Below are 23,319 nucleotides of genomic sequence, written 5' to 3'. Positions count from 1 at the left end.
TGCACGGTCTTTCTCTGCATGCAACCTAAAAGGAAATCGCTCCAACCCTTCTTAACATAGGTGGGTCTGTGAAAATGTACTTGAATTGTTATGAGTGATTCAGTGGCCCTGTTTTAAGACATTTCACCTTATTAACCTTTACAAATACTGACTATCTTTCGCTAAAGTGACATTCTTACTGGCTAGACGTTATCTATAATAGTAAACACCTAGGTAATTATAGAACAAAGCAAATGACTTGCTATTGCACAGCTGCAAAATCCAGTGAGTAAATCTAATAAGTAAGTTTTTATAAAGAGAGGCCCGAATGGCAAAGATTATCATTCCAGTTTAATGTGTAACTGCAGCCCTGCTGTGAGAACTTCAAAACAACAGGCAATTCACTGAACACAACAAATACTATGCTTGTGTGTTTATAAAGTAATGTCGTAGAGGACAGCCTGTCTTCAGTTGAATTGACTGTGCATTGCTGCAGAGTTGTGTATATCGTCCTGGTACTTTGCCCTGACTGTGTGAGGGTGATGGTGGGAAATGAGGTTATGTTCCCTGGTACGTAAACCTTTGCTCTCATGTTTTTAGAGAGAATTAGACTTTTTTTAGATAGTTGTTGGCACTGTATTCCAGCAGGCTGTTTTTGGGTGCTTGTTGTCTGAAGTAAGACTGAAGGTGAGGACGATAGTGTGGCCCATAAGTAGATGTATCTATCTGCTCTTAATTGTATTAATACTTGTACTGTGATTCTTGAAATGTATTTTTGTTTACGACTGTAAGTCGCCCTGGATAAGGGCGTCTGCTAAGAAATAAATAAAATAATAATAATAATAATCTAAGTAAAGGCTGGCATGATGGCAGTGGTTCGTATACAGTGTGTTTAATTGGCAAGATGACGTCCAGGTAGAGAGATATTCAGCTGTCCAGCACAGGGTTGTCATTTATTAAAATCGGTATTATTTGTATAAAGTACTTGCTTCACAATTAAAGCATTAGAGTTTTCAACCAGCCAGGCACTGGCTCTTTGTTAAAAAGCTGACTTGGCTTTGTAAGGAAGGGGTTTGCTTTAGCCAATTCATTTTCTTCTCAAACAGCGATTCAATCAAAGTGATTTGCATTAACATGAGAAACCGCTGAGGAGTCTGTGCTGTGCGTTCGAAACAAAGGAAACACATGGAGCTATTGGAAACAATTGCCGAATGCAGCCGGGCTGCGGCTGCTTCCAAGTCCTACAATAGGAGAATTCCTTCTTTCACTGAGGTGTTGGATACAGGCACAGGAAGCTGGTTCTTGTGCTGCACAGCAGATAGAAAGAGGAAAGGCAGACAGCTTTAGTGTCAGTCGGCCAAGGTTATGAGTTCAATCTCTGATGCTTGTACTGCCTCAAACTATTCTTTTGGTTTGAATGCATCTTAGTATTGAATGGAATGCTGTGACTACTTCAAGTTCTCAGTGTTTGCTGCAAACACTTCCCCGTGTCCCTCCAGGTGAAAAAAGTTTGTTATGGGGCTCCCCAAGTGGCTTACCTGTAAAGGCACGGGTGAGTCGTATGGTCAGGGGAGCGCAGGTTTGTGTTCTGGCTGTGTGAAGTCACCAGTCTTCACCACATTGGCTCCCGTGAGTTAGGGAGGCAAAACCGGTAAGGACAGCTTCTCCTTATCGTGCTACAGCGGCTGGCCCTGGATCTCGAGTTCCTGGGTGTAAAAGAGGAAGCTGGCTTGGTCATGGGATTGGCAGACACCCACTGAACCTTCAGTTCTCCGGGGAAAACATAATTGGACTTAGTTTTGCATTCTTAAGTAAAATAACACATCCAAGGGATCAGATACCTGTACCCCTGTTCCAGTTATGTGCAGGACAACCACTTGATGGACTGCCTCCTTTGTGATTGATGGGAACTTGAAGCAACGCATAATATACATGCAGCTTGTCCAGTGCTGCTTTGTCAGGGAAAGAACCTACTCTACTACAGTGCCTTCTGACTCGGCAGCAAGGGTTTTACCTCTTTGAAATCTTTAACCCATCGAGCTGGGCCGTCTCGTTCACAAGGTTCTCAGAACACAGGTTTCTGTCACCAGTTGTGGAAACTGTGAGTGTTCCAAATATCTCCTGCGATCTCCTAACTTTTTTTTTTTATTTTCCAGAGGAAAGAATAAAAAAAAAAAACGGAGTCATAACAATTTATGTACACCCAGCAAGTTTCACACTTCCCTAATTAGTTTACACATGCTGTTAATTAGGTTTGGGATACGTGTTAAACCTTAATGGGATGGGCTAGCATGTGTCTGGATATGCTTTTAAATGAAGAGATACTGTATATAACAGAGGCACTGGCCTCTTGTTTGGCCCATTAGCATTACAGACCTGGCAAAAAGAAGCAGCATATGCTAGCAAGCAGGATGAAACAAGTTATTAAATAAGTTCTTTCTCGGATCCGGATTCGATTGATGTCAAGCCGATGATGGTAGGTAATGTTTTTAAAAATGCCATGTGGTCTGACTTCAGAGATTTGATCAAAGGGTGTGGAAAGCTGAGGCATATGAAGGTATAGGTTTTTGTTCTTTTATTAAGTGTTTGTGGATTCATTTTTTTTTCTCAAAAGGTACCTTCCTTGATTGTTTAATGGCTGGATCTGATCCAATAAAGCACAATGAATATGCTTGACATGGAAAGCTAAATAGAGAAAGGCACTACTGTTTAACCTGTTCTCAGCTCAGTCAGCATTTTCCATGTCTATTTTCTATCTTTTACACAAGGACGATTTCTCATACGTTTCTTATGGTATTACTACTTTTACACAGTATAACTCACAAACAACTGTTAATTAATTAAACGAGCAAGCAATTAATTAATAGTACAGCGAATAATGTTAAGAAGTGTATCAAATTGTGAATGGCGTTTATTCTGTTCAGTATCTGTATTGTTTAAATGGAGGCTGGGATTGAGGAGGTTAGACCCAAACTCTGCTGATTTTGCCTAATTAAATCTATACAGTGTGTACAGTAATGTGTGTGGCTTTTAATGGGGTTGCATCACTGCAGGAAACAAAAAGACGCATGAGTAGAACAAAGGTCAAAATTGCAAAATGACATATGGGGGGGAACATGTTGTACAGGAGCCCTGGAAACTTTATTTTAAGGGTACAGCACGAACATTAGTACTGTATTTACAGGGGAACTCCCCTGTAAATAAACTTGTTATTGCACGATTTGTGTTGTAATAAACGGTTTGCTTACGGTGGCCTTTTATTGTCATAAAATGGGTATTTCGTGACAGTTTTGCAGTTGTGCCTGAATGCTCAGCCCTGGAGTTCTGGTAATGGTGGATGAGTGGCACTGTAGACTGCATGGATTTGTTCTGTTTCTTCAGTAGAAAAAGCATGTTGGTTTGGAATTGGAGTAATAGGGTGGCTCTAAACCCTGTGTTAAGGGGCTACCTCAAATAAAACAGACACCCAACTGTCAAATGCAGCTATTAAGACGCGCAGGTAACTTTGAATCGACTGTCTGGGGTACAGTAGAACAGTACGCTGTCCGTGAAAAGGACTCTTCTCAAGCCTGTTGACAGGTACAGCAGGAATCTCTTGGCAGCTTCTATCGGAGGTGATTTGTTTATGAATGTTAGAACAGAGAAACACTGCTACTGTTAGAGTAATGATTAAGAGATCTCCAGGAGAACAAATAGGACCAAGGTCAGGGTTTCTTTGGCGCAGGATTTATTTTCCAGGAGGATTGTCCTTCAGAAAATACAATCCACGCAGCGCTCCGGTTATTCTTGCCAGCTGGCCCATTTTGTTACGTGTGATCCTGACTGTTTTAATGTACAGTATTTGAAAACGTGGATGATATTGCGCTAATAAAAAATAGCCCTGGTGTGTTTCCTCCTAACAAGCATGAGTAATCGCACTTAAAAATGACATTAAATGCAAGCTCGCCTTTTCTTTGGGGGGGGGGGGGTAGTTTTTTTTGCTGGGGCAGCGTTAATCTTGAGGACAAATTAGCGTTGCGCTCCAAAGGAAGACGGTTATTGCTGCTTTTTTTCTTTTTTTTTTCTTTCTAGTGAATTCACGCTGGTTTCCAAAGATATAGCCCACGTTTCACACTAGCGTACCATTTTACACTAAAATATAATCTCTTGGTCTAGTTACTAAATTCATCATTAGCTTTCTGTACCTTTGTTAGTGATCTGAATTTGTACGCTAAAGATATAGCCTATATCAGTAATTACAGTACATACTATATGCTTTTACAGTACTGTATATTGGGATTCATATTACAACATCTTTATGCTAAACTCTTCCTTTTATATTTAGTGCAGCTAATGATTTCACTTGCTGGTTTTCAGCTTTGATTTTCCCAGCTCATCATCTGACACAGTGAAAGATAAAGGTAACACATCACAGTACTGCAGAGCCATTCTTCTGTTATCTATTTCAGATCAGTAGGCACCACCTGAAACGTCTGTCTATTTGTAATTTATTATGTTATCTTTATTTGATTGAGTGTTTTAAAGTTTTTGTCTGTTCACCTTGAATTCCAGCTGACTCTCTCTTCTCCTCTTTGTTTTGTCTTGCAGTTGATGGTCTGTGATCCCTGACCTATCTTCAGAGTCTCCCCTCCCTCCCCTCCACCCCAATCCCCCAAGTTCAATACCAAGCCACTGTTCGAGCCGAGGGGCCAGGATGGAGGTGGGCATGCGGGTGACCCGCGGTGTAGACTGGAAGTGGGGTAACCAGGATGACGGGGAGGGGCACGTCGGCACCGTGGTTGAAATTGGCCGCCAGGGAAGCACCACCACTCCGGACAAAACAGTGGTGGTGCAGTGGGACAGCGGCACCAGAACCAATTACCGGACCGGCTACCAGGGATCCTTTGACCTGCTCTTATATGACAACGCACAGATCGGTAAAAAAAAATGTTTTTCCTTCTTTGTAAAAAACTTTCCAACCAGCCATGACACCCAGTGCTTCTGCTGTTGACAATACCAGAGCTTGAAAAATCACACCCAGTCCTGGGTTTTCAATATTTAATAGGTATATTCTTGAAATGACCAGGCGACAGTTTGAACTGCCCCTAGTTAATCTTGCACTTGTTTTGAGTGCAGAGCCTCAGTGTTCTGAAGTGCATAGCCCTTAGTACTGTATTTTCAAAGATAGCATGAGCTCACCTCGTTTCCTAGTGCCATACTGTGTGGTTGAAAAGTGTTCTTAAAGGCAGGCGAGTAAAACAGTTAAAGCTATCTCAGGCGCTCTCTGGTGATAAATAAAATCCTTGGGGAAAGGTGATTCATTGATTTGAAGCACAGTCAGCAGAACAGTGTCAGTACCTGTGTGTGCTGCTGCTGCAGTCTACCACAGTATATTTTCAGGCCACTACACATTATATGAAATACCATCCCCTTTGATCACCTAGAAACAATCAATCTGTTTGGGGGAGTGAGGTTAAGATGCGGTGAAGGCACTTTTTTTTTATCCAGTCACCTGTCCGTGTGAGACAGGGGGCCCGCGTGTCTATTTCAGGAGTGGTGTAGAGCTGGGGGGAAACATGATGAGATTCCTGCAGATTTATTGCTGTTTCAGACGTGTTAAACAGTTCGGATATCCATCACGGTGGACGGGCTGCCGGGGGGGAAGCAGGGTGAACTGATTAAAACTGAACAACGGGCAGCAGCAGTGCTCTGCTGTGTCAAGGGAGGTAAAGCAGGGCAGGGGGAGAGAGAGAGGGGTTGAGGTACAGTGTGGCTGGGGGACACAAGAACTGCTTCAAGGAGTGCTGACCAATTCAATAGATTTTGAAACCTTGGTCAGCACTCCTTTTAAAGCTACTCTTCAGCAGAGGGATACACATTTGGAATGACGGTTGCCTGAATTGATAGGTAAGTCAGACCTGAAGATTTTTTTTTTTTTTAATTAAATCAGATGTATCGGAATAAATGGAAAAATAATAAAAATAGAACAAGTTAACTTTTAAAAGTTCATTTAAGGTGAGCCCAGGTTTCTGGAACATTAACAGCTGTATTAAAATGTTGAAAATTGCACTTTAGAGTATCCAGTGGAGTTGCTGGCATTGGTAATGTGTGAGTCTCATTTATTAATCTGTTACATTAATTTTATATATATTTTTTTACTTTCTCAGGTCAACAGCTATTTTTAAATTTCAGTTCTTTTCAAGTGCTGGCCTTTCTTGAAGGAACGTTATGGATTGAATTCAGGCCACTGTTATATTGGGATATAATCTTTTTCTTAAGGGCTGCCTGACATTACTTTAAACACTGCAGGGAAACAACGCAAGATTCCTATACATTTTCCATGATTAAAATAGCATTTTTTCTGGCTCAAAGTGCTGCTCTAATATATAATCATGCGTGCGTGCGAGTGCTGTGCTGATGGGCAGGATATTGCTGCTATATAGAACATGCATTCTATCAGCAGGGCACTCATTTAATCCATTCACCCAGATTCAAGTGGGAATGTTATTGATTGAAGTATGAACGCCCAAGCAGACCTGGGGCCAATTAGAATTGCAATCACAGCAGCATTGTTTGCTGAAATTGCAATTACAGTTACAGTGCTGTTTTCAGTGACGCTTCATGTAAATCTACACAAGAAACTCGAGTCGTTTACTGTAGGCCAGACCAAGAAACAGTATCGCTTTCACCAGCTCCGCTCAATTGCAGCCATTGTGAATGAACATTCTGACTCAGGCAAAACTTGTATAACAACCAGACACATTTGTTTGTAAGATAACAACTAAAACTACAGGAAACGCCATAAACTGAGATGACAATGCTTCCTTCTTCAGAACCACATACTGTACTCAGCTTGGTAGTCCATAAGCCATGTTGCACACCCATACATCTGGTTGACCAATTCCATTCATTTGCACTTCACTTAGCTCAGTATGTGAAATATTTGTGTGTTTATAAATGTTTTTTTTAAAGCAGTAAGAATCTCTGAGGTGCTCAAGTACTTGCACAAGCTCGTTCATGATGTTATCATAAGAAAATGGGATGGGTGGCACAAAGTTGCTCTCTTTTGTTAAGGATTTGTATGCATCATAACTGTGTCAGATGGGGAATACCCAACACAATAATCAGTTGGCCTATTTATATGGGCCTCAAAAAAAAAAAAAAGGCACAAGAGTTACTGTACAATAGGCTGTGGGCTAGCTAAAGATGTTGGGGTTTATTGATAAATATAGTGGAGAAATTGAAAAAGGTTTCAGAAATTAGGGAGAAGGCACAGGGATTTCCTCAGGTTGATTTGTTGATTTCTATTTTCAAAGGTGTCCGTCACTCCAACATCATCTGTGACAGCTGTAAGAAGCACGGGATCATGGGAATGCGGTGGAAGTGCAAAGTGTGTTTCGACTACGACCTGTGCACGCAGTGCTACATGAACAACAAGCACGACCTGTCCCACACCTTCGAGCGATACGAGACGGCGCATTCGCAACCGTGAGTACCGGGAGCTGTCTGCTGCAGGGCGGCACGGATTCATACTTACAATCTACTTTTACTTATTCATACTTATCAACCTACTTTTACCCAACGTTTTGAGTGTTTCTTGCTTGCAAGATTTAATGACATGGACGGGGTTTGATTTATTATTATTTTAAAAACTATCCATTCAGGGTTTTATCACTACACCTTTAGCAGCAAGCTCGATGTTTTACACGTGGTGCCCATCATTATGTTGGTTTGGAGCTAATGAGCTATCTTCACATGTCTTGAGCAAAATAATTGGCATCCAATGCTGCTGTGAGGTTTGTCTGCCGTATACAATAAATGGCAAGTAATGTAAGTTGCACTGTCGGGATACAGCATTCTCCTACCTTGCTGGTTCAATCTGTTTTCTTTTGATGCTTCCTATTAATCTTTGCAGCATTGCCCTTGCAGCCGCGGGGCTTTAGATGCCCTCGTTTTCACATTTGTCATTCTCTGAGTGGAAGTAATCGGTTGTGTCCCTGTAACAAAGGCTGGATTTAAGGAAATTGTTTGCGAGTTAGTCGGGGTACCTAAAACTGCATCTCAAATACAGATCTGCCGAACAAAATCGCTATTTCAAAACGGATTAAGCCGTTCCACTGCGCGCTGGTGAAGATTTTGCTTTGTTGTCAGCAAGCTCTGTTCGTCCTTCCTGCACCCAAGAGGTTTACCATGTCGATGTCTGCTAAATAACAGTGGCGTTTAAACAATGCGAATACACTCCTGCAGTTTTGCCTCTTTGTGCGGTGGGAGCAGGTTGGGGTTGTGTGCCTGTGGAAGCTATTTGAGACGTTCAGCACTCCCAGTTTAATATTATTTACATTGATATGTGAGCCCAATAGACCAGACACCCGTGCCCTGTTTATCAACAGGAAGCCATTCTGCCAGGAAGATGGATGTTCTCTCCTCTTCAGAATGCTTCGTTGTGCAGTAGGTCAGTCCCCTGTTATAAATAATTCATATACCAATTATGCACATCTCGGCTACACATTATTAGGAACCGTGTGTTCTAACAACCTAAGCATTCCGTAACACACAATAAAACCTGTAACAAATATGTTTCAAGGTAGTCAGTGGAAATTATTTTAACAAAGTAGGTTTTTTTTTCCCTTTTGAGACCTAGGCAAAATTCACAATGAACTAAACTACCCATCGCATGAAAAATTTGTATTCGAAACCTCAGACCATTTATCTAATGTCAGCAAGCTCCACTGCAGGGCCCTACCACAATGTAGATAACTGCAGAACATTCATAGAAAAAAAACTAAATGGAAGAAAACAGAGTCAAAGGTAGGTGAATCTGAAAAATAGAGATTTTAAAATGTTTACAATAATAATAAAGAATAACGGTTTCTAAACACAATAAAACCCTGTTGTTGTGATTGTTGGACATTACCTTGGTAGATGACCTTACCTGTGCTGTACTGCTGCTGTACCTGTACCAACAAGCTCAACTACCATACAGTATAATACAGGTTCTGTTGCTGAATACATTTATAATCTGTATTCATTGACACCTACCTCTGAAAACTCAACACAGCTGCTGCACCAGAGATGTGCAAAATGCTTTTGACAGGAACACATTTCGTTCATGGACTGAGGTAGAGGTCACAATGTCCCTGGCTGAGTCGAGCCTATGTAGTCCCCTGTGGTTGTTGCTATCAAGATGTAGACTTCTGGTTAGCACAATGGGCTGGGAGCCAGGAGGTCCCAGTGTCAAATCTCATTGACTTACACTTAAACCTTGGGAACAAGTCCCCTCATATGTCCCTTATACAGTCCTACTCAGCTGTAAAAGAAGGTGCCTAGGGAAAACTATTAAGTCTCGTATCTGCAGAATACTTTGTGGGATGTGGGGGTCGCATGTTGGGTGTAAGTCACAATGCACTGCTTTCTTTTACTTGAGATATTTCCTCTAATATGATCAAAGCTTGCACTCAAGCTCTGGCAGGTCTGGTGTTCTTCAGCACCCCCCCACTGCGAGACGCCAAGGCCGGTCAGTACCCAGCACCTTGAATGTCTCTCCACACCACGGCATCTCTAGAGGACACCGCTGCATTGGATTGACTGTTTCCCTGCAGGGAGCTTTGTGCTGCTAATCCCGGGCACTGTAGAGGAGCAGGCTGTGGCTCCCAATACCGTCAATCCAATTGTGGAACTCCTATGCTAGGGCCAGTTTTAGTTGCAGTACAGTGCTCCCCTTTTATAAAGCTGTAGCCAGGTCTTTAAGAGGATATGCTATGTGTGAAAACACAAGGGCTAATGAATTGGGGCAACTGGATTGCAATACTGCCTAATAATGGGTTACTGTACGCAATATAAAGTGCTGCTTTATTGCAAGGTGGCACTGTATTTCCTCTTTTATTGTGACAGGCTGCAGACCGCAGAGTCAGCTGGTTTAATTTGGCCTCTGTCTACAGCAAGCTCTGCATTTCATTTTTTTTTGGTAAACATTTTTTCTGCACACAGCTGTGACCTGGAATACGGATATCCTTACAGCTATAATTTGTCCTATTGTTTTTTTATTTTTTAGTCTGGAAGATGAGGGACTCAGACACACAGTGCAGTAGAGTAGAGGACAGCACTACAGCTTGCTTATGAATCCGGTTCTTTACAAATCGAATAATGTATGGGTCAGAATATATGATCACACAACAGTACATGTCTCCAGTTGGTTTTGGACAGTAATGCATGAGTGGCACAGCCACTAGTTAATCGTTGAATACACTATGTGCATATAATAAGGGGGTAGACAGGAATGGAGCCTTAAGACCCCAACAGATTAGGATTAGATGCAGTTTGGAGAGTAACATAAAATATACAGGTCCTACTGTAGGTCAATGGTGCAGCAAAGTTCTCAAGGGTGGCATTATAATGAATTCCTTGTTAATCATTCCCGGGAACTTTTTTCAATCTGTCTGCATGTTCCCTTTTTTTATCTTTTCATTTTTTTCAGTATTGTTGAATATCTTACAGTAAGAAAAAAAAAAAAAAAAAAGACCATTTATTTTTATCGCCCACTGCTGGGAGAGTTGTTCCCTGGTCTCTCGAAGACTCATGACTACTCTCTGCAAACACTCAATGGGCTTTTCTCACGCTGATCTACAGAGACGTTCACAACACCTCCACAGAGCCTCCAGGCAGCTTTCTTGTTCTCAGGCTTATTACTATTACCAATTCTGTGATCTGTTTCCCATCCTAAAGCCCTTCCTGGGAGCGGTTAGGCTGGAGTAACTGTGATTACCCCTGCAGCTACTGTCTGTCAGCAGCTGCTCCTGGGTCAGTATTTGTCGGGTACATTAGCTTCAGCAGTGATCTATCTAGCATGGTTTAGAGCTACACCGTCTCCAGGACAACCAATCTCACAGGAAGTCAGAGAATGAGTGTTTTATATCCAACCTTGCCTCCCTGACCTGAAACTATTTATATTTATAGTCTGCTCCTATTTTTTTTTTTTTATTCAGTTTTACAGTTGTGTGGAGGCTCTGTGGTCCAGTGGTTAAAGGAAAGGGCTTGTAACCAGGAGGTCCCCTGTTCAAATCCCACCTCAGCCACTGACTCATTGTGTGACCCTGAGCAAGTTACTTAACCTCCTTGTGCTCCGTCTTTCGGGTGAGCCGTAACTGTAAGTGACTCTGCAGCTGATGCATAGTTCACACACCCTAGTCTCTCTGTAAGTCGCCTTGGATAAAGGCGTCTGCTAAATAAACAAATAATAATAATAATACAGTTGTTTCTTTCCTGGGAAAGGCCTGTAACACGTCATGTTTTGCGTCTCTGTAGTTTCAGAACATTGAGGCAAGTATTTTTAAAGGTCAGCAGAAGTTTTGGAATAGAATCTTTATGATTTTAGGGTTGAGAAGTCACACACTTGCTGCCAGTTTCAAAATAGTTGTCATATAAAGCCTAAAACAAACATTGGTAGGCCTAATTGTTTCCTTTTTTGCTCATCAGTGTCATGCTGAAACAATATTGACGAGGGAGATAATTGGTTAGTACCCCTCCTAGTACCTAATCTTTTTTTTTAAATCTAATGCTTTAACATTTTCCATCCATCCACCCACATCTCCCTAGCCTACGACTGCAACTCAAAACATACGTTACATAACCAGTGAGTCAAACACTTTTTTATCTGAAACTAACACTTTGTGTTTGTGTTAGGGAATTGAACTTAAAAACCAATCGATACCACTGTAATCCTTCAGTAAGCTGCAACATGGGATCTTTAATTTTTGCAGAAACTGACGTTCACTCTGCTTTAGGTCACCCATGAAAGAAGCTACAACATTGCAACAGAACACTGTATCGCACACCTCAAGTGAATTTAAGCTCGGCTGTGCTGTTACTCTGCCTCTTATTCAGGCACATACACAAAGGCAGTAAGTAAGACGTAGAGGCTTTAACAGCGGCCCCCAGCGAGCAGCACCACCTGAGAGACGCAGACAGACAGAGCTGGGCTGCCTCCATGCTGGAGTGAGTCCACACTGGCCGATTAGCAGAGGGCCGCTGCTGTAGGGCTGCACTGCAGTCAGAGCTGAGCCAAAGGGAGACTAGGAGTCAAACATTGCTTCCTATAGGGCTCTGGATCCAATGTCTGATTTATGCATTGGGAAGCAGGTGTAGACATACAAGCCCCGCCATATAGTGACCCAGCATCCAAAATGTTATTTTCACTGTCAGTGTCGTGCTTTTAATTTATGATGATTTTATTATTATTATTATTAAGCTAGTACATGCATTTACTCCATGCAATACAGTATGACACAGATTGTGTTTCACTCCTGCAAATTCTTAGATCCTCATCGTCTTAGTGATATTCAGTAGGGTTTGTCTCTTGTGGTTTATTGGTAGGACCCTGAGGAGGGAATGCATCAAAATAAGTACAGGCAAAGAAAAATAATTAAACTACATCTCCAGAGCTTATCTGAGAACACGCAGCATTTCGCATGCTGCAGTATTTTATTTACAGTGCTTCCCAATCTGGTCGTATTCACGCTGCAGAGAATTAGCAGTAGTGATAGAGATCGCTTATGATTATTTCCAGGTCAGTAGTGTTTACAAGCTGTTATGTGGCCACTAACCCGGTCATTGTTTACTGGGAGATGACAAACCAGCTTGATCTTTTTAAATGAAAGCCCAGCCGACTGTCACTCCAGCCTTGCTCCTCAGTGAGTGATGCAGTGGGCTGCTGTCTCTGGGACACGAGTTTTAAGGCTCAGCTCTTGCTTTTCCTTTTTATTTATGCTTTTGCAGGCAGCTTGGTTTAGAAATCTAAGCAAACCTCTGGTCTGATTCAGAAGCCAAGTTCTAAGGGACTCCCTGCCGGGTTATACATGCATACATGCATGCATACAGTGTACGGTACTGAGACTTAGTTTGGATACATTTACAAGTTTGAAAGTTTAAAAACATGTTCGGGAGCCCTTTGATTTAATGGTGAATCCAAGTCTATAATATTGGTTACTTAAGGTACTTGTGGGAGGTTGTGTAAACACAGTTGGTATTTACTGTACCTTTTTGAGCATCTGTGCTATGCTGTTATATACTGTAAGCATAACTAAAAACACAAAGGCACGCCATCGGGGCTCTTGAATATATGATCCTGCTTTGTATTGTAAAAGCCGCTCCCAAGGTTACAGTACAAGAGATTTGTCAATAGAAATATTTGGGCTGCATTTCATGTTTCCATCTGCTCCATGAAACCAGTCTGTAAGACCCAATCTAATCTAATTTAATTCCTATATCTAACTGCTGCCCATTCCATCTGCAGTCTACACTCCAATCTGCAATGTTCTGCAAAGATCAATGTGCAATCAATAGGATAGTTAATTCACAGCCCTCTATTCAGCCCACATGACTTCTTTCTGTGATCCACGGTTTAACACACGCTTCTAGCGTCTTTCATATTGGATGGCAGAAACCAACAAATGAGTTGTCAAACAAAGTTTGTTTACTTGAAATCAAAGATCCAGCTGTCTGCTTTGAAGCTGCCTTGTATTTATCTATTGTGGCTCAAAGTTTATGTTAATGAAAGTGCTGGTTTTAGGGGTAAAGAGTAATTTTGGTTTAATGCTGCTGTGGAATGCCAAAACCATGCAAAAGCGCCACCGTTTTATTAGATTTTTTTCTTACCAAGAGCGGTGACTGAAGATACCGAGGTTGATCATAAAAAGGCATTGTTCTGGGTTTAGTTGTGTTTCTGTGAACGACTAATCGCAATGCAAGCATAAAAAGCTATATATCTTCTACGTAGGATCGTTGATCACTTTCATTTAATCTCCCGTATACCGTTGAGCGAGAGCAGGTGTTTCTTTTCACTTCAGATCTTAAGCCTGTGCTGCGTTTCTCTGAATCCAGAGATCAAAGATTTAATGGCACATTCCCCATGCTGATTCCATCATCTTGTAGCTCAGTATAAATATTAGAGAACTAAATACAAATGTATTTATTTAAAAAAAAAAAAAAAAAAAAATGTATTGGCATCGTTTGCTCGGTTTTTGGGGCTTGTTTATTTATGTCAAAGGAAAATTGTACATTGATCCTCATTTCTGGGAAGGAGCTGAACTTTTAATTAAAAGCACTATTAATTAAAGAAAAACCTGTCCCTGATTAATTCTACAAAATCAGAAAAAGCATTACTGTGCAGTTAGGTAAGGAAGGCCACAGCAGCATTATATGGCTCTTGTAGTAATTTCTATATGGTCAGGGAAGTTTCAGTAATTTTTTTAAAAGGATTTCAAACAAATTGAGGAAAGTTAACAAAGCCTTTTAAGTGTCATTAGCAACATTTACCTAATTTGACAAAACAAGAAATAAGTCATTTAAGAATACATAAGTGATTTAGTTCAAGTGAATGACTTGGTGGATCACCCCATTTTGTTCTCTATGCCTGTTAGTTTGATGTTTTAATTTGCAGTAGGTCAATGTATTTGGTCCACGATTTAAATTAACGTTCTAAATGTTATTAGTGGGTTTTTAAGTCCCCTGATTATGTATTTCATGCCATTGATTCAAATGATCTGGAAGAGCTTATCCTTTTGTGCAGATTTCTTGCTACTAATGGCAACAAATGATTTTGGTGCTTACAAAAGAGAGAAGCAATCGTTTTCTATTCGACTTGTATTCTCAATTTAGATTTCAGATAATTTAGTATTGGAATTACAACATTCACAACAGACAAACTCATTGTAATTCCAATATTAACTTTCTATTCATGCTATACATGTTGCGATTTAATAAAACTGTCGTTCGTTCAGTTTCACACTGATCAATAGCAAGTATTATGGGGTACTTGGTAAGTTTTTTATTACCTATAAGAAGGCATGTTATTCTAAGCAGAAATGACATCAGTGCCCATGCAACTGCCCAGAGCTGTCTGGCTGGCTGCAGGCACAGTGCCTTGGCAGTGCTGCTGCTGACCTGAGGAGTTTTCCTGGATTTAAAGGACAGCTAGATGAAGAGGGTTTCCATGCTATGTAGATTTTATTAAAGAAAACACCACTCCACAAGTCAAACGAACCTGCCATGCACAGGCTAATGGATGAGCCTTCCACCCCTTCTGGCATCTACAGTGATTCAAGAAAAGCACACAGTTACTGTACGCAGAGTGAGACTGGACTGTGATTGATTAATACAGCATCCTTGTCCCATACACTGCCTGTCTGCTGTATTAGGACCAGCCTAAGTGATTGGATTAGGCATCACCCTGGTGTGGGGCGTGTTCTCCTGGTATATCTCAGGTCCTTGATGGACTACAGATGTCTTCTTTTTCCAGACGATGACACACCCATCCACAGCGCCAGGAATTGTGCACGAACGATTTGAGGAGCATGCCAGAGACTTCTTCCATCTCCACCACAATTACCGCCCGGATCTCAATCCAGTTTGATATTTGGGATGAACTGGAACTATGCATTTGTCATCACGATCCTCTCCCTGCCTCTCCGCACTGATTGCTTACAGTAGAAATGACTGGATGGATTACCATAGCAGGATCTGTGCAGTCTATGTGTCAAAGCTGTGATCAGGGGAATGTTAGGTACAGTGTAGGTACAGCGGCCAGGCTGTGTAAATTAACTGGTGTTATTTGACTGACCTAGGTATTTGATCTAGTTTTTACCAGGTCTTCTTTTTATTGACCACTGAAATCATTGGCTCTATTATTACCAGGCGGTAGATATGAAAAAAAATCAATGCTTTTACTGGGGCATTTACCCTTTAGATTGCACAGCTTCTTACTGGGGTGAGAATGCAGAGAGTTTCCAGTTCTCATTTGCCCGGGAGTAGTCTTCCAGAACGAGTGATCTCTGGGGTAAAGGAGGAAAAATTGGCACCGAGGAGAATAAAAACTCCACCGACATCGTCGAGAGTAAGCACACGTCTGTCAGCAGATGTGGATCATGTCACAGCTGGAAATGTTCTGCCGAGTCCTGTCCAAGAGTGAAAACTACATAAATAAAGCAAAACCTGGACTTCTGTAAACTAGAGTGCTATGAACAGTGTGGAAAATGTGGCTCACACCCCACCTCCCCAGACATGTTTTAGGAGTGATGCATGACCTCATTTGGTCTGTTATTCTTCAGTGTTCTGTATCTTCCAGCACTGTGCGGTGTTTTGTTTGTAATCGCTGTGTATACAAATGTTGCACTTTCATAGGGTAATGAATAATTTGCTGGAAAAAAAAAAAATCCCTCTTGCATGCAAAGCAGTTTCAGCAGGCATCGTTTTAAAAGGTGTTTTAAGTTTTCTCTGAAAAGAAGAGAAGAATTTCACAAGGTCTCAAGTCAGAATCGCAGTAGCCAGCCAGGGGTTTGCAACGCATTCATTACATTTGAATCCACATCTTTGGTAACACTTCATAAAAGAGGTGCCTTTTCGTTTTAATGGTGTTCAGTAACTGTGACGCTCCAGTAAATTAGACCTGCTTTGTCAGTGTCTGCCTGAGCAGTCCCTGCTCCAGAACTAATTGTTATGAATCCTAAACCTCTCCCTAATCCTAACACCAATTTTTCATGAAGTACTTGCTACCACATCCAATTGGAATTTTTTATTATTATTATTGATGATCTGCTGAAATGCCATTAACAGCATGGCACCCGTTGTAACATTTTTCATAAATAAATCAATAAAACATTGAATATGTATGAACTGTTGCAAGAGGGTGCTGGGGTGCTGCAAACCAATCCATATTTAAATTGGTCTTATCCATATCTGCCTCTGTCTGGGTAGTACAGTATTGAGAACAGTACAGTTGGTTCATTGTATCCGTTTATCCCTGTGCTGATGCCTGCTTTTAAAATGATATATATTTTTATATATTAATTCCTTTCATGTATTTGCTTTGCATGGAAGACTGCATATCTTTTTGGTTGAGAATGTTAAGCTGAGGGGCTGCCTGCTTTCGGTGCAATGCATTAATTATTTCACAGCTAAATAATCGCTACTGGGAGCCTTTGACCCCAATGATCCGACTAGCAGGAGGGCAAAGTCTCAAAGGAAATTAAAAAGAGAAAAATCCTGATTTAAAACAATCCAGGGACAGGCGAGAAAGGGGCAGATTATACCACTGCCTTTGTTTGAAATCAGTTTCCTAACAATTATCAGCTCTTCTGCTGCAACTACTGAATTAGACGCTAAGCTGAGAATCCTCTCTGGCAAAGTGTTAGGCAGAAGTCTTTCAGTTTGTAAAAGAAAACGGTGTATGAAATGGGAAATTTGTCTACAGCGGTGGTGTCAAAAAATGAAATATTTAGTAAGGAAGTTGTTTCACCTTTAATGGAGCTGACTTTTTTTTAGCAGGACTTGTCTGACATTATTTTTTTCCATGTCTATCAAGTCTTTGTGAAATCTTGCTCTATTTTTTTTTTTTTTTTTTTTAAAGTGAGAGACAATTTAAATAAGGCCTCCATTGCATAGCAGTTTGATCCATTCCTGGTTTTACTATGAGTTTAGTTAGACACAACTGTGCTTGTTACCTTACACATTGGCTAAACAAGCACATAGTAAAACCTGGAATGGGTGAAACTGCTATGCAGCAGGAGTCTTATTTCCAGTAGTGTTTCTAAATGCACAAAGGTCCCACAGACTAAACCATGAAATCCATTTTAGCATGGCGTTGATGCAAGAGAGTAACATATGAGTACTGTAAAGGGCTACAGTTGCTGAGATATATCATGCGGGTGCCCATATGTTTAAAAACCCTGGCTAATCTTCTATTCTATGGATTATCCCCGTCTGGCTACCCCTGTGTGAGCTCCACGTGTCCTGTTCTGTCCTGATTTAAGTTGACTGTGTCTGGAGTTCATCTTAGACTGTTACCATTAGATTTGCCTCCAGGCATTGGCCGAGTGAGTCAGCTACATCAATCTCTTTGCTTTGTTTAAATCTCCTGTACAGAACTCCATCGCTTCCTTCTGTTTACGCTCTTTTGAGGACAGAATCGAATTAGCTTTGCAGAACGCCATGTGATGGCTCCTGATCTTCCACGGTTTGATTTCATTTGATTTGGATGCCAGAATTTGTCAGTTGATACCAATATATGATTCCTGATTTGCCAGCCAGTGTGATAGATTAGGGATGGATTTATATAAAGAAAATACAGTGCTCATTTATATCACAGATGCAATGTCACATGTGTGATAACTCTTATACATTCATGTTCAACACCCCTATATATACCGCTGTGCAGTTTCTTGTTATATTCTGCTGCTTTTCATTTTTTCACACTACCAGTGGCACATTTTGCAATAGTACTTAGAGTTCCTCGCAGTCTGTTAACCACGCAAATGAAACTGTGGATCTATTTTAATCTAATGACAGAATGCCAGGGTGACTCCCACTGTTCCAGAAACTATTCAGTGTAGTTTCTGTACACAGTACATTATACTGGGTCTTGGTTTTGTTCCGCTCCATGAACATTCATGCAGTATCATCTTTAAATCTGTCAGTGCACCTTGAAAAATACAATTGAATGTATTCAGCTTTTCAGATGTTTTATTTAGACCCCCCACTTCGCCCTGGGAATCAACCTTCAAGTCTGAATGTTCACATCCCTATCTCTGCCTGTAATCAAGATTATTGGTAGCAGATGTTCACTTTCATCCCATGGCGCTCCAGTGTTGTGTTTTTTTTTTTTTTTTAAATACATAAACACACACCAATATCTGGCTTCCCTAATCCGTGTAAAGTAAGAAAGTCCCAAACCATGGAATCGGCAATCTGTGTCGTTGCATGTGTCGAATCTGGCTGAAGGACGTGAATTAAAATCTCTCTTCCTACACGTAGGCAGGCTGCCAGATGCGTTATTCGGTTCACCTCCGTGCCGTATGGTGCCTCCGTCCACTTCTGCACCACCGAGTTTCCAAAACAGATTTACATTGTTTGATAGCAACGGTGGCTCTGTGTTGAGAAGCAAAGCCAACAGCTGTTACTTAGGGCTAGTGTAGGGGCTGGCTGTCTCTTTGTTAGAACAGTCAAAAAGATACTCATTCTCAACCAAGAGCTACCCTAGGGATAAGACACTAAGAGCTCAGATGAGTCTAGATTCTCAGATTACCCAGTCTATCTTTCTGGAAGGCATACACTTCAAAGAGTGCCTTCTCCGCCCCCAGCCTCGGTGCCCTCTGTATGTGTAGGTGTTCAGTGATGTAAGTCTGCCTGGTGGGTAGAGAAGAATGAAAATAATGAGGTCTGTATGTCATACACAATGTACCAAAAATAAAAACAGGAATGTATGCATCGCATTTCTTAAAGTTTTGCTGTTATTGTTCAAGTAGACTTGGGATTTCATTGTAGACTGCAAAAAATGTTAAAATATTCAACAGGGCATGATTTGCCACTGGTAGAAAGTTGGTAAGCACAGTGTTTACTTGCATGATACAAAACAAAGCGCAGATTCAAGTTCTTCTCTTGACACACATGTTGTGTAACTGACTCTACAGTGACCCCTCCTGGATGAGATAAGGAAGATGGAGCCGCCATGGTGTGATCTCTTGTAATCCCAGTTTGCATCTGCCAGTGATTTAAAGCAGTAATAATAAGATTTCCACTTGCCAAAATTATAACCAGAAAAGGATTTAAACGTAGCCTTTTTTTTTTTTAATAGGCAGAGTTTTAACATTTTGATTGTGAGCATTTCCATGCAGGATGACTTTACTGGACAATGTTATCCCCTCCGGTGCTCTGCCTGTATCTTTTATATGCCTGCCGAGTCCCACAAACATCTCCACTGCTGCTGAATTAGAGGAACTGCTTGGGCTGGCATTGTGACTCTGTCGCACTGATATCATTACTGGATTGTTTGTTTTCAGAAGGCAGACGACTGCATGACAATGGCAAGGGGTTTGATTAATGATTTAATAACCCCCTCTTGTTTAAGCACATGATAAACAGAGAGCCGAGCAAAAACAACAAGATGTGAAACTACATTAGCCAACACTGACAACAAATTAGTGATTTGTAAAAAAATAAAATAAAAATAATGAATGTGTTTGCTGCCAACATTAATACCACCATTTAGCAGATTTCTAAATAGTTTCCAAGTTTGTATTGCACGTTCATCTGGTTTTTACTGTTCATTCAGTTAATCAATTAAAATGAACCCTGAAGGCTCTGTCCTTTACTCTCAGAACAGTGTGAGGTTCCGATGACTCATTTCACAAGAAGATCTGCCACTGCCTATTGACTGAAGGGGTGTGACACCAAAAGTGATTTGTCGAAGTAACCATGCATTTCATAATCGTGTTTTGATATTGCCATCATTTATAAAACGGGGTGCACTACTGTCTCTGTTCATTTGTTTATGTATTTCAGGATGATTATTCTACTGGAGGCTGGGTATTTAGTTCTTAAGGTTTTAGGTGGCCAGCCAATAACACAAGCTATTTAAACCCCTGAGTGGGCCGTTTCTAGGAAGTGCTCAATCCCTTCGGCTCGCATTGATGCACTAAAACCTGGCTTCAGTCTTCCAATACTGAGCACAGCTTCTGTTCCCTGTCCTGTAGTGATGTATCTTGAATGAGGCACGCTGTGCACAGCATTGTGTTGAGGTTTGGTTTCCCTTTCAAATTAGAAGTAAAACAATAGACCCCCCTACCTCTCCACCCCCCCACCCTCATCACTAACCCCTAAGCTTTGCAATTGGCAATCTGGTCATATTTATTACTGGAAAAATGTGTTTGGTGATTGAATTTTCACTGTTTGTGAAGGTCAACACTTTACAGTAAGCCAGAAATCCACACACAAAGTTTTTTTCATTTTACGAGACAATTCTTGGTCCTTCTATTATTATTATTTATTTCTTAGCAGACGCCCTTATCCAGGGCGACTTACAATTGTTACAAGATATCACATTATTTTTACATACAATTACATTATTATTTTTTACACAATATTTTTACATACAATTACCCATTTATACAGTTTGGTTTTTACTGGAGCAATTTTAGGTAAAGTACCTTGCTCAGGGGTACAGCAGCAGTGTCCCCCACCGGGGATTGAACCCACGACCCTCCGGTCAGAAGTCCAGAGCCCTAACCACTACTCCACACTGCTGCCCTTCTAGCCCAGCAGTACACACTACTTCTATCCAGGTCCAAGGTAGTTCATTATTAAGTGGTAACCTGGTTTGCAACCCTGGTATTGCCCTGCCATGGGATATATTGAATTAAAAAGAATATGTTATCGGTTTTGCCTGAAGCAAGATTCCCCCCTGCCCAGACACCACATGTACTGATAGTTGTAGTTTTTCTTTCTGGCCAGGATCCTATAGTACAGGCTAGCTCCACTGCTGCTAAGGGTTGTCTTACTGAAGAGGTTCCAAGGAGGTTTGGCTTTTATAGTGTGTGTGTGTGTGTGTGTGTGTGTGTGTGTGTGTGGTTTTTTTTTTTTTTTTATTCAGTTGCACATGCAAGGTAACCCGTTTTGAGAAAAGTAATTCCTGATAGAAAGTGCTTGAGCGCCGATGCAGATTAAAAACAGATTTGAACGCATTCTAATCTTGTTCTACAGTTATGCGGTCCAACTGAAAAAAAGCACATTTCACAAACAAATTATTCTCAAAGTTCCCTTCCCTCAATCGTTGTGAGCAAAATGGTCTGTTCGACAAGAAACGGTTCTTTTACTAGAATGGATAAGTGTTTCGGTGAGACCTCACTGTGGGCCCACAATTCTTACGAATCTTGATGCCGGTAAACAATAAGCAGTGATGTTCCTACCTGAGGACAGCTGGTGTTGTCTGGTTGTTGACGCAGTGCTTGGAGGGGGGGAGGGATTGAAATCAGCTAAAGGAAGGTCTGATGGCTAAGGATTAGGAAAAACTCTGGAGGTTATACACGCACATCCTTGTCACTGTAGCCAGAGCAGTCTGCACACTTCACTTGAAGCCACTAACGAGTAGAGAGTCTAGAATAGCTAAGGTGTTTTATCGAGACTGGGTGAAGAGTACAGATATACTATGTAATTGAGTTTAACAAAATCAAGAGGAGAGGATCTGGATAATACTAAGAATCGGTGACCTTGATTTTAGTTTCAGTTTTTTATTTATTTCTTTTAAACTATATAAAGCAGTTGAAGGGCGCTCTGGTAGATTAGAAGTTGGATCTTTTCAGGGAATGATGGGAATTGGAAGTTCCTTTGCAAACTCGTCAGAAACAATCTTCACAATCAGGTAGGTTGCGTGTAGTTTTAACGTCCCTCCAGCTTGCAGTGTTCATTCAAGCGGTAGTCCCTCAAAAATAAACGGGACCTAATGAGAGCAGCTGTAATGCTATTTCACAGGTGTTTATAGAAATGTCACACTAGAACTGCCTGTTAATTTTCTACAATCCTATTCTAATTATTGTCGTTGTGCTAACGTTATGAAACATTGATATGTACAACTACAAAGTGTTCTCAATTCATCTCAATGCTTTTCTGTGGAGGCCACCACTAATATAACATGGTTCTAAACCACCTGTCTTTTAGCTGCACTGAATATTATGAAATTGGGGTTTTGGAATAACCTCACCTGAGAGATTCCATTTAAGCTCACTTTGCTCGTGTGTGCGGTGGAACAGCACAGCATAGCTCATTTAGGGCATACGGGGAGAGTCTTCATTACTCTTTAATTGAGCAGAATACATTTCCTGGAAATCACTGCCCTGCCTGGTTCCAGAGCATGTCTAATAAATGCTTAATAATCACAGGGACTGGAGTTCAGATCCAGCCCATTAAACATAAAACGTGAGGAGAGCCGAGGCAGTGGGGGAGACAAGCGTTAAATTGTTAATATGTTCTTTTGCAGAGTGACCCTGACTCCACGGCAGAACCTTTCCCGCATCATTCTCAAGGGGATTTTTCAGGGGGTGAAGGTTGTACGAGGACCAGACTGGGACTGGGGCAATCAGGACGGTGAGTGGGGTTCCTTATTTAAAATCGGTGCTCTGAAAAATGGGGCATTCTCACGTTATTACTCATTTTGAAAATCAGGTTACAAGGAGAATTGTTAATTTAGCAGCCAGATAAATCCTCTGTGTTGTGAGCTCTTTCTGTTGCCGTTCCTGATGACCAGCTTTTCCAAAATGATGAAAACCACAAACAGCTGTGGTTAAATGAAGCCACTTCATGTAAATGCCCTTTGTCACATTGGGGTCTATAAGAGTTGTTGTTTGGGTTTGATTTACTTAGTGCCCTGTGGACCTAAATGAAATGCAAAAGTGACCCATAGGGGAAAATGCATGCAAATGTCTGTATGAAAAGAATGAGTCTACGTGTCCCGTTGTTGTCATTGAAAAGCATGAATTAATTACAAGAGGGGTTGAAACGGTAATGCTTGGAACAGGAGAAATTCAAATACGAATTGCTGGG

General features: G+C 41.1%; 1 protein-coding gene across 6 annotated transcripts in view; it reads left to right on the top strand.

Moving 5' to 3' along the window:
* The window catches only part of LOC117425411 (E3 ubiquitin-protein ligase MIB2), a 52,640-nt gene that overhangs the window by 8,990 nt on the left and 20,331 nt on the right, over positions 1–23,319 (top strand). For 5 of the 6 annotated variants that reach the window (XM_058993146.1, XM_034904393.2, XM_058993148.1 and 2 more), the window contains exons 2-4: positions 4,567–4,895; positions 7,275–7,446; positions 22,757–22,863. In XM_058993146.1, coding sequence (XP_058849129.1) covers positions 4,673–4,895; positions 7,275–7,446; positions 22,757–22,863 — 502 coding nt within the window. In that variant the 5' untranslated portion in view covers positions 4,567–4,672. Of the gene's footprint in view, positions 1–4,566; positions 4,896–7,274; positions 7,447–21,994; positions 22,142–22,756; positions 22,864–23,319 lie in introns of those variants that run through there. The other variant, XM_058993149.1, reaches the window with a different exon arrangement.

Source organism: Acipenser ruthenus, chromosome 20, assembly GCF_902713425.1.
Source record: "Acipenser ruthenus chromosome 20, fAciRut3.2 maternal haplotype, whole genome shotgun sequence".
In the NCBI taxonomy this organism is placed as follows: domain Eukaryota; kingdom Metazoa; phylum Chordata; class Actinopteri; order Acipenseriformes; family Acipenseridae; genus Acipenser; species Acipenser ruthenus.
The sequence above is the reverse complement of the archived record's forward strand: the minus strand, read 5'-3'. Positions and strand labels throughout refer to the sequence as shown.